The sequence below is a fragment of the Bemisia tabaci genome, chromosome 5, assembly GCF_918797505.1.
Source record: "Bemisia tabaci chromosome 5, PGI_BMITA_v3".
NCBI classification, from domain to species: domain Eukaryota; kingdom Metazoa; phylum Arthropoda; class Insecta; order Hemiptera; family Aleyrodidae; genus Bemisia; species Bemisia tabaci.
The window spans coordinates 13,892,439-13,907,413 of NC_092797.1; the positions used below are offsets into that span (position 1 = coordinate 13,892,439).

General features: G+C 37.2%; 1 protein-coding gene across 1 annotated transcript; it reads left to right on the forward strand.

Annotated features, from left to right (window-relative positions):
- The first annotated feature begins 905 nt into the window (after positions 1-905).
- LOC109042218 (uncharacterized) lies at positions 906-9,669 on the forward strand. The gene is made up of 5 exons (XM_019058857.2): positions 906-1,227; positions 2,907-3,027; positions 4,369-5,168; positions 6,096-6,276; positions 7,919-9,669. Exons 1-5 carry the CDS (start codon positions 1,189-1,191, stop codon positions 9,082-9,084), a joined length of 2,307 nt encoding a protein of 768 aa, XP_018914402.2. The 5' UTR covers positions 906-1,188; the 3' UTR covers positions 9,085-9,669.
- Positions 9,670-14,975: the final 5,306 nt, after the last annotated feature.

Consider the following 14,975-nt stretch of genomic DNA (forward strand, 5'->3'; position numbering starts at 1 on the left):
GCGGATGGGGCTACTTTTTGCCCTCCCCCCCCCCCCTTTATGCTCCTTGTGGGAGTTGGGAGCAACGGACTTCGGAAAGACTCCCCTGACTTATCGAAAGAGCATAAGAAAAGATAATTGTTCGTATAAACCCGAAGTCATTATCTCAAATCGTTTCAAAATAGCGGCCGGTCGAAGTTCTCGATAAAGTTTGATTTTTTTTCTCCAACATATAACATCAAATTTGTTTTGCTAGTAAAGTATCTTCAGGTACCGAGTTTCCGGCAAATCCATGGGCAAAAAACTGCTGTGCCAATTTTCGGTCATTTCGAACTTTAACCGGCCACCGTTTTTAAACCGTTTGAGAAAATGACTTTGAATTTGCGCAAAAAATTGTCTTTTTTACACTTTTTTGAACGAAATACACAGAGGGAGAGTCTCTCTGTGAAAAACAAAGTTGGGGTCCGTCCGCCCCCCCCCCCCCAGGGGTCCCCCTGAAATTTTTGGATGGCCGAAAAGTAGCTCCTGTTGACCTAGTGACATTCCCCAGGTTTTAACTTTTTGTCTCGTTAAGATAAAAAGTTAGAGTAAGAGAGGGGACTTTACGGACACCCTGTATTTACTTTAAATTTAAGAGGAAAATGAGATGTTGAAGTTATAAGTAAGAGCAGTCTTAGGGTAAAACTCGCCGCAGAACTGCATACTATAGAACATTATTCTCGACTCGGTTCTCGAGCTTAAATTCGACGAAACCCGCCGATACCCTTCAAAAACCATGTTGCGGGCGCATTGCCACCCACCCGCAAATTCAAAAAGACCCGCGTAGATTCGAAAAACCCGCGTTCACGAGTGCTTTTGATTGGTCATTGCACTTTTCACGCTTCGGAGTTTTTGATAGGTTAATCGATCTAACAATCCCTGTATTTTGAGGTTATGTTTATACTTACTCGTATTGATAGCTTGACTGTGTTGACTACGCGATTTTTAATCGTCATACTGCATTTTCTCTCTATATTTCTATTATTTTGTGCGTTTAGGTTTTCGACGCATCTTTACAATGTTCCATTTTTATCCATCAAAATGTTCCGAGGGCTTCGCTGCGTCTTTACCCGACAATCGCCAGCCATCGGGTCATTCTTGTCCTTCAGTTTAATCCACCTCAAAGTTGCTTGCTGAACTCTTTTATCTCAAATTCTTCAAAAACAAAAAATGGAGGAAAATCCGAATCTTGAAAACTTTAAAAGTCAGGTGAGTCACCGAACATTTTGCTATTCAGTACGTAGTCAAGTAAGCTGAACTGTCGTTCATCGTTGTAGGTGAGATGGACTGTGGCATTACGTGGCGCATTTAAATTGAGCTACGTGTGAACATGTATCCGTTCTCCCAACAAAACGCTTCAATAGGTCTGCATCACAGTTGTTGCAACATTGCTGTAAGGAATTACCTCGCAAACTTCTAAAGTTTTTTATAACCATGCATACCCAAATGGCTCCCCTGACTCGACCTAATTTTTAACGAGATGCTCTTTTAATGATGGAATTCATTCCATATCACCAGTTTCTTTAGGTTACGAGAAGTCTGCTTTCCTTTCTAGATCCTTTATTTCATTCAATATGATGCCAATTTTATCTATTCAGTTAATGCATAGGTTGAAATGACAGCTGTGCCCTTCATCTGGTTCTAACCTCTACCTGAATTTATCTTTTCTTTCAACTCGGGTATCGAGGGTTATACTTTGAGATAACTGTCCAAAAACACTCTGATTTTGTTCTTGTGAAACACCTCAACCGACTGTACTCGTTCTGTTGTCGTAATCGCCAGAGACTTAAACTACAGCTTATTCATCATTGAGACAAAAGATAATTCCTGTATTTTTGTGTAATTCATAGAGTGATTATGTGGTTTCATCATCGCAGTTCCGATATTTCAATTGTAAATAGACACATAAGCATGTCGTATTTGCACCATGGTGATGAAGTGCATCCTGTTGCAAACTTTTGCTAGAGCAAAAATCATAGTTGTTCCTTATAGATAATGTCTCAAAATCACTCTGAAATGCACTCCTATTTTCACAACTGCGGAAGAAATTTGCGTTTTTTAAGCTTCCAGTTTCAAAAAGGATACCACAGCACAGGCGAACATTTCATTTGAGGAGTTGTTCCATTCAATCCCTGATCAACATGGCCGACGCTTCTGCGCACAAGTTTAGGAGAGCACAAGGTCAATCAAGGCGGATATCTATCAATGCTAGAAAAATGTGAATGTAAACATGCTGATTGTTGTCAGGTGATTAGAATCATCGTCCCGCCACATGTGTTTTGGCGTATTGGCGTCGGCTATGTGGAATATTGCGTAGTATCTTTGTGAGCAGGGGTTGGACGGAATGACTCCTCTAATGAACTGTTCACCTGTGCCGTGGTAGCGTTTTAGAAGCGGGAAGCTCGAAAAAACGCAAATTTCTTCCGCCAATTGTGAAGTAAGGAGTGGATTTCATACTTTGCCAATCCGGTCATAGTGATTTTGAGACATTTTCTATGAGTAACAACTCTTATTTTTGCTCTAGCAAAAATTTGCAACAAGCCCATTGTTTCTTGCAACCAAATTTTTTATGTTTTAGAAGTCATGAATTGCTTTATGACTTGTTAATGACACGTTGCAAATAATTAATTTACTTAACTTGCTCAAAATTTTGACATGAAGTTATGTTCCATTCTTTTGTTTTGAACCATCTGCAAGATTGACGTAGCCACTAAATCAGTGTATTATCAATGCTGCCATTGGAATGCTTAAACTTGCTCAGAGACAACGACTCAAAGATAATGGGAGATTGACTCTGGTCACTGTATAGAATGAACAAACTCTTGTCAGGTTTGTATCCTCCTGGTTGATTTTTCTAAATATCTGACTGTCATGTCTTTCTGTTCCAGGTGGATTCAATGCTCAGTGCTTTAGCCCAACTGAATTCGATAGATAAATCAGTTGCTTTTTCCTTGCTGAAAAATTGCATCACGTCTGCACAAGATCAGCCAAGTGGATCCACTTCCAGCTGTAAGTATCTTATGATAGCTATTCGCTTTTGTAGTGTTGCAATAATCTTTAGTAACAATCATCAAGATGGAAAAATGAGCCATGTACTTACCTAGAAATTGGAGAAGAACTTTTTTGGGAATTTAAAAGACTCGGTTGTGAGGTAAAATTTAAAATATTCAACAAGTCATCTATGCAAAAATTTTGGAAGCAAAAGTTCAGTGAACTATTTTGAAAAGCCTGCTCTGTGGATGATAGTTTAAATTTTACCAAGATTTTTGCTTCCTCTGAGATCTACAACCGTGTCGTGTGGATTGTAAAAATTAACAACAATTATAATTTAATTCAACAATGAAAATTCTTCTCAATTTACAATAGCATTACTATTAAAAGAAATACTAAAGTATGTATGAATTAAGCATACCCACCTTATCCTTGAAGTATAATGTTGTAGAAAAAAACCGGACCAATATTTGAAAAGCTTTAGTTTCTAAGATGCATTGGCCTGGAGCGGTCCCCTCGCGGTTCAGAACTTTCTCCATCAGACTTATCAAATATAATTATTTTAGGTTAAAAATATGTTTTAAAGGTCGAGAACCTTTCTAAAAGAGTATTTGTCGGAGCAATTCATGTCAGAAGGTAATGTGGAATTTCATAAAATCTGAAGGAGAAAGTTAAATTGTGAGCGTTATCTTGCAGAAATTCAAGTTTAAAGACTACCTACATCTTGCCTTGATTATTTTAGCAATAAATGCATTTTGAGAAATAAATGCATTTTGAGAAATACCTGTTCTTATTATCCATACCTTGTTTATTTGTGAGCAAGGCAGGTGGTTCTTGGAGTGTTTTGCAAGTTAAAATATTCAAAAGGTGATCACCTCGTAATGGGCTAGCTGCACTGGTTACAGGATCGTGTTTTGATGTTATATGTGAATAGATTACCTAGTAAAAAGTAATGAGATCCGTCCAACCGCGAAATTTCTATGTTCAACATTCTAATGTCCATAACGTACATATTACCCACCAAAAAACACAGCATATGATATCATTCACTGTGATCATACATACGTAGAGTATTTCCACCTAGGTTTCATCCTTGTTTTACGTCAAGCAATTAGTGCAAACATGTGTATCATTAACTGATGAAATCAGATTAATTGCCTCTTTTCTTATAATTAAAGTGGTAGTTAAACAAAATTACTGTTTTACCCACAAGCAGTTTTTGGCCAAAATTTCAATATGAATCATAAAGTTCATTCTTGGAAATCCTAACTCACCAATTCAAGTGAAGGATTTTGATCTTAGTTACTTGTAAAAGTCCATTCATGTGTATCTACTAAAATATCTATAATGTTTTTTTAGGTGATACTTCAAAACCTGCGGAAGGAGAAGCCTTTAATGAACTTGGAAATCCAAATTCAGAAGGGAGTTCAGCTAATGAAAGCCAACCTGTGCCGACAAACAATATTCAAACCGGATCGCTAACTACGGAAGAAATCCCCGATCCAGGAGCTGAATCCGCAAAAAGGAATGATTCCACGCCTGAACCGAACAAACCTGAAAACTCAAAATTTGTTTGCGAAAATTGTTTACGAAACTTTTCTACTCTGAAAGAGCTAGTTGTGCATGCGGAGTCTTATCCCAAAGGTCCAGTTGCTTGCAGAACATGCACAAAGGAGTTTTATAATGTATTTATCTTCAATCTACATTCTAAGTATGATGAATGTAAAAGGTATCGGCGGCAAATTAAAGATAGCTTAATGAAAAAATGCAATTATTGCCAGAAAGTCTTCTACAATGCTCAGCATTTTGATAGGCATTTGAGTGGGCACAAAAGAAACAACTGTCCTCAGTGCTCTGCTTTATTCACAAATAGGAAGCACCTTGAGAGTCACATGTTAGAAGTTCACAGCACCAAGCTTGAGAAGAATTTTTTCGAGTGCAAATTTTGCTTCAAAAAATTCTCTCAAAAAAGATCAATCCTCAAACATTATAAACTGCACCATTCTAAACAATGCTCTGTTTGTACTTTTTGCGGAAAGTTCTTTGATTCTCCCCATGAACTGGACTCCCACACCTTGGAGCATGAAAGTAAAAAGTGGACCTGCGAACCTTGTAAACAAACCTTTGTACGGCATCAACAGTATTTAAAACATATGAGTGTGAGTATTGACATATTTTCATCTTACTTTTCTTCATTCAAAATGTATGGTCGGTTGGTTAGTCAGGAATACATGAATATTCTAAGATCATAGGTTTCAAAAGTAAAAACGAAAAGCTGGCATGCAAAATTTTCCAATGGTATATTTTTTAGCGGTATTCAAAAACTGTTAGCAGCATTGATGATTGATTTCTAGAAAATTTTGGAAATTATGAGTCCTTTCTCACTTTATTGAAAACCGTCTCTATCGTGAATTTCCAAAAAAGCCCTGGTAAATTCTTGAATGTCAGGTACTTACTTTTGAATTGCAAACATTTACTTCTCTTGTTTATTTTAGCAGCATTCAAAAGATTTTTGTTGTCTTCTTTCTGTGCCATCAGAGTATGATTTGTCCCTCAAATTCCATGCTGATCAAATCTGCTGAGTTTTGACAAATCTTCAAGTACTAAAACTAAATCGCAGAATAATGGAACCACTGTCTATTCGACAGTCTTTAACAGAAATTCAGTGAGTAGCAACAAGTTTGAACCGAGAAAGTAATATTTGAAATTATACTCTTCCGTAAGATTCAATATTATGAGGAAAATTTAACAACTGTTCTCATGTTCAAAATGTTTTTTCTTGATTTTAATTTTTCAACAGAAAGAAATGTACAGCCGGTTAAATGCTTAACTTCTCCTTTTTCATTCTTTAATTCTAAACTGCGACTCTGTGCATTCCTGTTAAATTCGACTCAATTGAGATAATTATAACACCTGGAAGTTAGGAATAACCGTAACATTAGAGGATTCAACAACTCGGATTTTTTACCCTAAATTTTGCCTATTTTAACTATATTCTCAAACAATAATTTTATCTAGGTATGCGCAAAATTTCAGCATCAAGTCAACTGTGGATTCTAATAACTTTCCTTTGCTAAATTTCACAGGAACATGACAAATATTTTTGCATCACCTGCAATGTAGGGTTCTCCTCTAGAAACAAGATTGCTGATCATGTCAAATTAGGTCATTCAATTCGCGGTGAAGAGCAGATACATCAGTGTAAGACATGCAACAATGTTTTCGAATCAAAAGGAAAGTTACTCCGTCACCTGAAGTCTCATGAAGGTAAGAAGCTCCTATTTGTTTCATATCTTACTCCTAGCTTGTTTTTGAATGAACTAATTACAAGCAACACAGAATAGTGTAAATACCCGAAGTTTTCATTTTTCAATGTTTCCTTTAATCAAATTTTTGCTGAGAAAATAGCTTTAAAAGTTGCCAAAGATTCAATCCTATCACCAATGGGAAAATATCTGCAGTATGAGACCGCTATTTTACCTTGTATTTTTGCAATTTAAAAAAGGTCATTCAACACAAAAATCAGCCCGATACTCCCTTGTGTACTGGTCAAAAAAAAAAAAAAAAAACCATAAAAAATTGGCAATTTTGGCTGTCAGAGACTTGTCAATGGTAAGAAAACCACGCAATAGGATATGATAAACAACTGAATATAATTATGTTTGCTAAATATGGCCCTTCCTCCGTCAAAAGAAACCAGTCGTAAATTATGGCATTTGTTTCCTCCATCTGTGTTGAAATCTGAGGGTCATTCCATAGTCCTATATGGACTCAGAGAACTGTTTATTTTTTTCTAAGATGCAACCTAAAGAGAAAATTAATCATGCAACTTCAATCCACCAATGAGATGATCAGCATAAAATTTCTGGAGCATATAAAATTTGAAAGATATCTACGTAAACAAATGATATTTTCAATTTTCCTATAGGCTAAATTTCAGAGTTCTGCTTTTGCTTAGAACATTTCCTGCAACGAGTTGAAATAGTTCCAAGACTTGGTTCAAATGTTTTACTTTAAAGTTTAGCCTAAAACAGGGCTGTAGTGGATTTTTACAGTTTCCTAAGAGCTGTTTGGAAGTTCTTAAGTCTTATTTGTAGCACTCTTCATAAATCCACAACCTTAAATGCATTATTTCTGGGAATCAAGAAGCAAAAGAAATCAAGGGTAACAAAAATTGAACCCTCTGCGAAGAAAATGTAATTTTTCCAGATTACTGTCCTCTCAAAATTCCTAGGTCAATGGATATCCAAGTGCGGAAAATGAGTATCTCAATCACGTTTCAAATCTCCAGCTGTGTTTTATTCTTCTGAAGGAAGGCTAATTGAAATGCTTCCTTGCAGTTTTATATAATTTTTGTAGAGAGTGAAGATATCTTTAGTGGAAACTGTTAGTTAGTTTTCCTTTTAAAAAATGGAACGTGACGGAAGAGTAAGCACACCAAAATCCGAGATACTTATTTTCGACCTAAGCCATCTGTATGCTACTTTTCTTCAAAAATCAAAACCCTCACCCATTTCATGTAACTTCTCATTCATAATCATGTCTGAAATATTTTTGTGTTTTTGTAACCAGTTACCTAATAATAGCACATAGTAATTGATTAAAAAATGGAGCTACAAGCCGAAATTAAATTAAACAAGTAATATTTCAAACTACAGGTAGGTTGTTGTTCCTTATGCACAGAAGAAAATGGCAGTTTGTTGGCGGTCAAAACGTTTGCTTTGTTTCTTGTAAGTTTTATATTATTTCTCATCAACATGTAGTTTGAAATATTACTTGTTTAATTTATTTTTGGCTTGTAGATCGATTTTTTAATCAATTGCCATGTTTTATACAGCTTAGCCAGCCAATTTTTGCATTAAAATGCATTACCTAATAGTACTGATTATAACTTTTATTGTCATTACAGAGAAGGGCCAGTACCAGTGTAAAACCTGCAAAATAAGTTTCAACAAAGCTAGCTCTTACAAACAGCACCTCAGCTCGAGCTGGCATACGAACAAAAAGACACCAACCTCAGAGAATCCCAGTCTCAGCTGTCGCGTGTGCCTGAAAACATTCCCCAACAAGAATCAACTCCTGATCCATTCTCAAGAAATCCATGGAATTCTCCAAAATATCTCAAGGTGCCCTTTCTGCAATTATAAAAGTAAGTCGAAAGGAAATATGCGCAGACACATCGATCAACATACGCAACATAGGAAGTACGTTTGTGATCAATGCGGGTCTAGTTTCTACACGTACTCTTGTTTGAAAGAGCACATAACTTGCATCCATTCATCAGAGAGGAATTACAGCTGCGAAAAATGTGGGATGTCTTTCAAACTGAACAGCAGCTTAAAAAGGCACATGGCCACACACAGTGAGGAAAGAACGCAGAAATGTCATTGCGGTCAAGCGTACAAATTGGTCTCAAACTTAAAGCGGCACCAATTGATTGCTCATGGCAGGGTGGACTCCCCAAAGAACTTCCAAAGACTGACGAAAAATGATTACGGAGAGTATGTACCAGTGGAACCCAGGAGGAAAGTTAAAACGCTCCCCGAAATCCAAGTTGATAAAACATTCCAATTAGAGAACGATCCTATTAAAAATGAGGTATTGCTACCGATGCCGCCAACAGATGACTCCGATCCTCTCAGTGTTAACGTCAACGATTGTGGACTAATGCAGTCGGTTCAAGTCATCTATCAGAACTTGGACTTCCCATCCACGAATGATGCAAAGCAATCTTTGCTTTTCACTCCGTCCATTGACATGGCACATTTACAGCTAGTCGAGAACATGCTTCAAGCTGCGTCTGTGAATGATCCATTAAAACAGACTCAAGACATATTTGTAGATCCAACTGCTCAGACTTTCCAGATAACAGATCCTGATTCTTTCTTAACTGGTGATGTCACACTGCATCCTCCATTGGAAGTGTCTCAGATAGGTAATTTAGACTTGACCAGTCACTCAGGTCACTTGGTTCCGGATGTTCCTGTTACCCACCCCTCCGAAAATCATCAAACTCTTATAGGTTCACTCAGTGATTATATAATACCGCATCAATTTCCATTCCTGAATGTTTAATTTTTGGCCGTCATCCTCCTCAAAAAGGAAGTCTAAATTGTTGTTGCTGCTCTATCACAACACATCGCACCTCTCATCACTTCCTTGTTTGTCTTTAAAAATAATTTTAAATCGTAAGGCCCTGTGGAAAGTGCTAAAATTGTTAAGCCTGAAAGTTTGAAGGAAGTATAATTCAAAATATTTAAATTTATATCTTATCTAGTAGTCCACTTCATCAACACAATTTTGGCACCTGTGAGTTTCGAACACTGCATCCGTTATTGTCTTGGTGAGAATAACTCTAAAATAGAGGAATATTATTGAATTCATGAACCAGATAACCGAAAATTTTACTGGCAAGAAAAGGTTGTGATGATGAGCAATTCTTTTGAGACTGATATTAAATTTTACTGAATCTTTCAGGTATCCTGTTGAACTGCATCCTTTTTTAGTGTATTTGACAAAGGAAATACACTATTTTTAGTCAAATCCGACCATTAGTATCTATATGTGACGTGCTCTTAAATGTGCATCAACTTCTTAGTTATAAACGTCTGTTTGCGAAAAATTGAAAGAAACTCTCTCTAGTGAGCTTTAAGTTTGTTTAATTATTAGAGTTGGGCCGGGTATCCGGCGATTATCCGGATTGCCGGATTATCCGGCCGGATACCGGATATCCGGCTCCGGCCGGATACGATTTTCGCGAGTATCCGGATCCGGCCGGATAATCGCGCTATCCGGTTTTTGGACCCGCCGAATAGTGCTTTTTTGGCCCTGAAAATTTCGATAAATTTTTGGTGATATTCTTTCTTTTTTCTTCCCTATCAATACGATTTTCTGTATTTTTTCCTGAAACTTTTGACTTTTTTTCAGTCATGGTAATTGTTCGACCTTTACTACCGGAATAACGCACATGTTCTGCTAATTGACGCGATCGCAACGTAAATTCTTTTAGTCCGTGACCCGCGTGTTTCACTATGGAACGCCGTTAGTGTCAAAACCCTTTTCTTGCGCGCGCGGAATTTTTTCTGGCGCGCGGAAAGAAAAAACCCGTTTTCGATGAAAATCTCTGAATTTCCGGATTCCGCGCCGGTTTTCGATATATTTGCGCCGTTTGTGTCAAAACTATTTTTGTCGGCGCGCCGCTTCAAATCTGTTCCGCGCGCGGAATTTTCGATGTATCGATTCCTGCTCGCAGTTTGTGTCAAAACTATTTTTTTCGGCGCGACGCTCCAAATCTGTTCCGCGCGCAGAATTTTCGATATATCGATTCCTGCTCGCCGATCGTGTCAAAACTGTTTTTTCCGGCGCTGCACCAGAAAATAATTCCGCGCGCCACATTTTCGATATATCGATTTTTCTGCGCGCGGAGAATACAGGGTGATCCAAAAGTCCCTTCCACCCCCTCTAACTTTTTACCTAATTGAGGTAAAGATTTGAAACTTGGGGGATATTCCTAGGTCAAGGGGAGCTACTTTTTGGCCCCCCCTAAAATTTTCAGGGGGCCCCCCTTAGTGGGGCAACGGCCCCCAACTTTTAATTTTCAAATGAGAAGACCCCCTTTGTGATAGCTCGTTTGAAAGAACATAAGAAAAGAAAACTTTTCACGCAAACCCGAAGTCAATATCTCAAACCGTTTCAAAATGGCGGCCGGTTAAAGTTCAAAATGGCCGAAAATTCACATCGGTTATTTGTCGATGGATTTGCGCGAAAATCGGTATGTAAGGGTATTTTGACACGAGAAAAACGAATTGGATGTTAGATTTTCAAAAAAACCAAAATTTCCAAAATGGCCGCTGTTTAAAGTTTAAAATGGCCGAAAATTGTCACCTCGGTTTTTCCTGATGGATTTGCCTAAAACTTGGAATTTGAGAGTATTTTGGCATAAGATAAACAAATTTGAACTTAGATTTCTAAAAAAATCAATTTTTGGTCATTTTGAACTTTAACCGGCGGCCATTTTGGAAATTTTGGTTTTTTTTTTTTAAATCTAACGTCAAATTCGTTTTTCTCGTGTCAAAATACCCATTCATACCGATTTTCGCGCAAATCCATCGACAAATAACCGATGTTAATTTTCGGCCATTTTGAACTTTAACCGGCCGCCATTTTGAAACGGTTTGAGATATTGACTTCGGGTTTGCGCGAAAAGTTTTCTTTTTTTATGTTCTTTCAAACGAGCTATCACAAAGGGGGTCTTCCCATTGGAAAATTAAAAGTTGGGGGCCCCCCTGAAAATTTTAGGGGGGCCAAAAAGTAGCTCCCCTTGACCTAGGAATATCCCCCAAGTTTCAAATCTTTACCTCAATTAGGTAAAAAGTTAGAGGGGGTGGAAGGGACTTTTGGATCATCCTGTATTCTCCGCGCGCAGAAAAATCGATATATCGAAAAAGTGGCGCGCGGAATTATTTTCTGGTGCAGCGCCGGAAAAAACAGTTTTGACACGATCGGCGAGCAGGAATCGATATATCGAAAATTCTGCGCGCGGAACAGATTTGGAGCGCCGCGCCGGAAAAAAGTAGTTTTGACACAAACGGCGAGCAGGAATCGATATATCGAAAATTCCGCGCGCGGAACAGATTTGAAGCGGCGCGCCGACAAAAATAGTTTTGACACAAACGGCGCAAATATATCGAAAACCGGCGCGGAATCCGGAAATTCAGAGATTTTCATCGAAAACGGGTTTTTTCTTTCCGCGCGCCGAAAAAAAATTCCGTGCGCGCAAGAAAAGGGTTTTGACACTAACGGCGTTCCATAGTTTCACTTTCATAGATGCAGGTGGAAATTCAAGGCCCGAATTTTGTTAGCTACGACCGATCGTGAGTCGAGTAAACTTAACCTCAAAAATCGCGACATTTTTCTAGCGAAAAAGCACTATCCGGATCCGGTACTATCCGGATCCGGCCGGATACTTTTTTGAATTATCCGGTATCCGGATCCGGCCGGATACAAAAAACCGATATCCGGATCCGGTTCCGGTGACGCGAAAATTCCATTTCGGCCCAACTCTATTAATTATATTCTTTTTTAACTTTCGATATTTTTAATTTTATTTTCTGGTTGATTGTGTGTATTTAGTTGTCCAGATTTTCTGTTGACTCACTTCAGAAACAGGGCCATGAACTTACTAGAATTTGAGTGTGAGACCAAAAAAAAAATAGGCTAGAAAAAATGTTGGTCAGTTAAAATAGTTTTATCAAATATAACTCAGTATTTTGTGCCAGGTCTCATTGTAAACTGAAAATTCGACAAGGATCGTAATGTTACGTCTGGTTTGGTCAAACTCTGCTTCCAGCAATGTTTTTATCAATGTACAGTAAAAAGACTTGATGGCTTTTTTTGAAATTTGTATTGATGGAAATCACCCATTCAGTAGGGGGAACTGTTGCATACTAAGTGGTAATTACAGTGGATCTAGGTTTTGTAGATCTGCTCATCACCCTTATTTCAATATTTGAGTTATTATAAGAATTATTCGAGTTATTCTCATCTATTTGAATCCACATGAAGTAGATGTATGTTTCAGGAGTTGGAATTTGATCAAATTTCAAAGTAAAGAATGGCGGCCAAAATTTTATTGATGAGCAATATTAACACCGATATCGATCGATAAATTTCTTTGAAAAGAACTTTGAATTAAACTTACAGTTGAGTGCTTATCAAATGGTTCACCAGACAAGGTTAGAAGGGAAAGAAAATTTCACATTTTATCTCCTTAAAATCTTACTTAGAAAACAACTCACTTGATAAGAAGTTGGAAATCAAATCCTAAATGAGATATTAACAAGTATTTGTAGCACAGATCTGATAAAAGTTAGATATGACAAATAACGTCATTTGTATATTTGCCATGCAACCAATTTTAATTGTGAACTTTGGTATCTTATCAAGGAGTTTATTTTCAGACTCCCCATTGTGTGAAGCCTTCTTCAAGAAAAGTTGAAAACATGTTCCTTAGTTATTTATTTCATACCTTGTCTAAAGGCGTATTGGTGGCAATATGCAGAGCTATGACCCCTAGATTTACCTTAATATTGAAGGTTTCTAAACTTCTTATTTTATGAAGAAGGTCTCATCCAGAACTGGACAACTCAATCAGACTGGTTCACTTTATCATCTCTCTTTTTTTATTTTTATATCTATGTAATTTTTTTTTTTTTTTTTTGAGGTTGTTTTGGTTCAATCCCCTGTTGCTGTCTCAGAGAAACTGTGTGCGGCAAAGTTTTCTTGAATCGCGTTGTGCTCAGTTCCTAAAGCATTTTAACGATTACTTTCCTGATGGAAACCAAATGAGGCATCTTGAAGCAAAGGGAGCAAAATCCATTTTACCAATGAGCCTCATAATTCTAGTATTCTCATTTAATCTAGGACTCATCAGGAAAAGGTCTTTGCTCCCTTTGCTTCAAGGTGCCTCAAATAAGATACATAATCTTCTCTCTACGGCATGAATCCTCATTTGTTACTTATAAATCAAGCACATCGTAAATTTTAATTTGAATGAGTGATGGCACATCTCTTTGATAAATGATCCATGCATCATTTATTTGTGTGCCTTTTGTTTTCTAGCAACTTTCAATTGTGAAGTGTCTGATATTGGTACTTACCTATTAAAACATTTCTAAAAATGCTTCAATGATTTCTTTTCTTACAGTATCCAAGCCTATTATTTTCCTGTAAACATTCTATATTCCAAACTTTTGTCTGTGAACGATTGCTTATTTTCTCTTTCTCAAAAGGAGAAAATTGTTTGTCACCATATATTGCCATCAGAGTGTGATGTTTCGCATTTTATTTAACTGATGATGCTATTAGAAAGAGACAGGGTATCCTTCATGTGGTTACTATATGGTCGTAGAGTATCATTCTTCATTTCTTTGCCATTTTTGTGGTCGAGTGATGATCATTAGTTCCGTTTTTCTCCTAGACTGTATGGCAGACTGATAGCTGGTAGGAGCCTTTCGGTTGGCTCAAACCAACTGAAGCGCTCCAATTAGGCTGCAAACTGAAATTTGAGCAGTAACCTTCTATTGGTCAATTTTTCAGGAAGACTCGTCATCAGTCTGATCATTCCAAAGGGCATGATGACGGTGATGGTGACAAACAAAATACAACTTCAAGTAATGAATGATGTGGGATACTTAAGAATTTATTTAAAACTGACTATCGGGTAAAGAACCGTAGTGACCCAAGGCAGATTTTTAAGGTGAGCTACTTTGTCGAAAAATCATGATATCACTTTTAGACAGGAAACACGGGGTATCTTATTATAAAGAATGAGTTGCAAGCTATTACATTTTGTATCAACAGTTGGCGTAAAATGACTTTATAATGCAACAGTTTTGAGCCCTTATTAGTGCTTATATTAATATTTCAGGTACCTCCCTCTCAAACCTTATCAAAGTTTTATTCAATGACAAACTTTAAGCTATCAAAGCTCTGGTTTGTTTCGATATTTTAAGCGTTTTTTCTCCCAAAACGTCCTTATGACATTCGTCTGGGAATGAATACCAATACCTCAATTTCCGGCTCTGATTTTTCTCTCTTCATTTGTAGGTATCTTTAGCTCTATTATGGCATTTGCACACCACAGAAAGCCTTTCAGCCCTATGATGATGACCATAACGTCACCTTCTGGGCAAAGTATCACAAGTGCCATTTACACCTAGACAAGAGGTTGCTGGACATCTTAGTATTGTTTCAATTTTTTCTCTAAAATTGTTTCACATACTTTCCTGAGAATTTCAAGGATTAATTTTGATGACAAAAGAATATTAGGTGAAAATTTTCAAGTGATTCTGTTCATTAGTTTTTGCGTAAAAAATTGGAAAAGTTTACGATAATTGACAACATTGTGTTAAGGCACAAATGGCGCTTATAGTGGCTCTTCTTACTTGGTAAAACAAATTTAAACA

Excerpts from the sequence above, each read along its gene's own strand:
- LOC109042218 (XM_019058857.2), top strand. The coding sequence starts at position 1,189 with ATGGAGGAAAATCCGAATCTTGAAAACTTTAAAAGTCAG. Across the intron at positions 1,228-2,906 it reads TTGAAAACTTTAAAAGTCAG|GTGGATTCAATGCTCAGTGC; the intron begins GTGAGTCACCGA and ends TTTCTGTTCCAG. Across the intron at positions 3,028-4,368 it reads AAGTGGATCCACTTCCAGCT|GTGATACTTCAAAACCTGCG; the intron begins GTAAGTATCTTA and ends ATGTTTTTTTAG.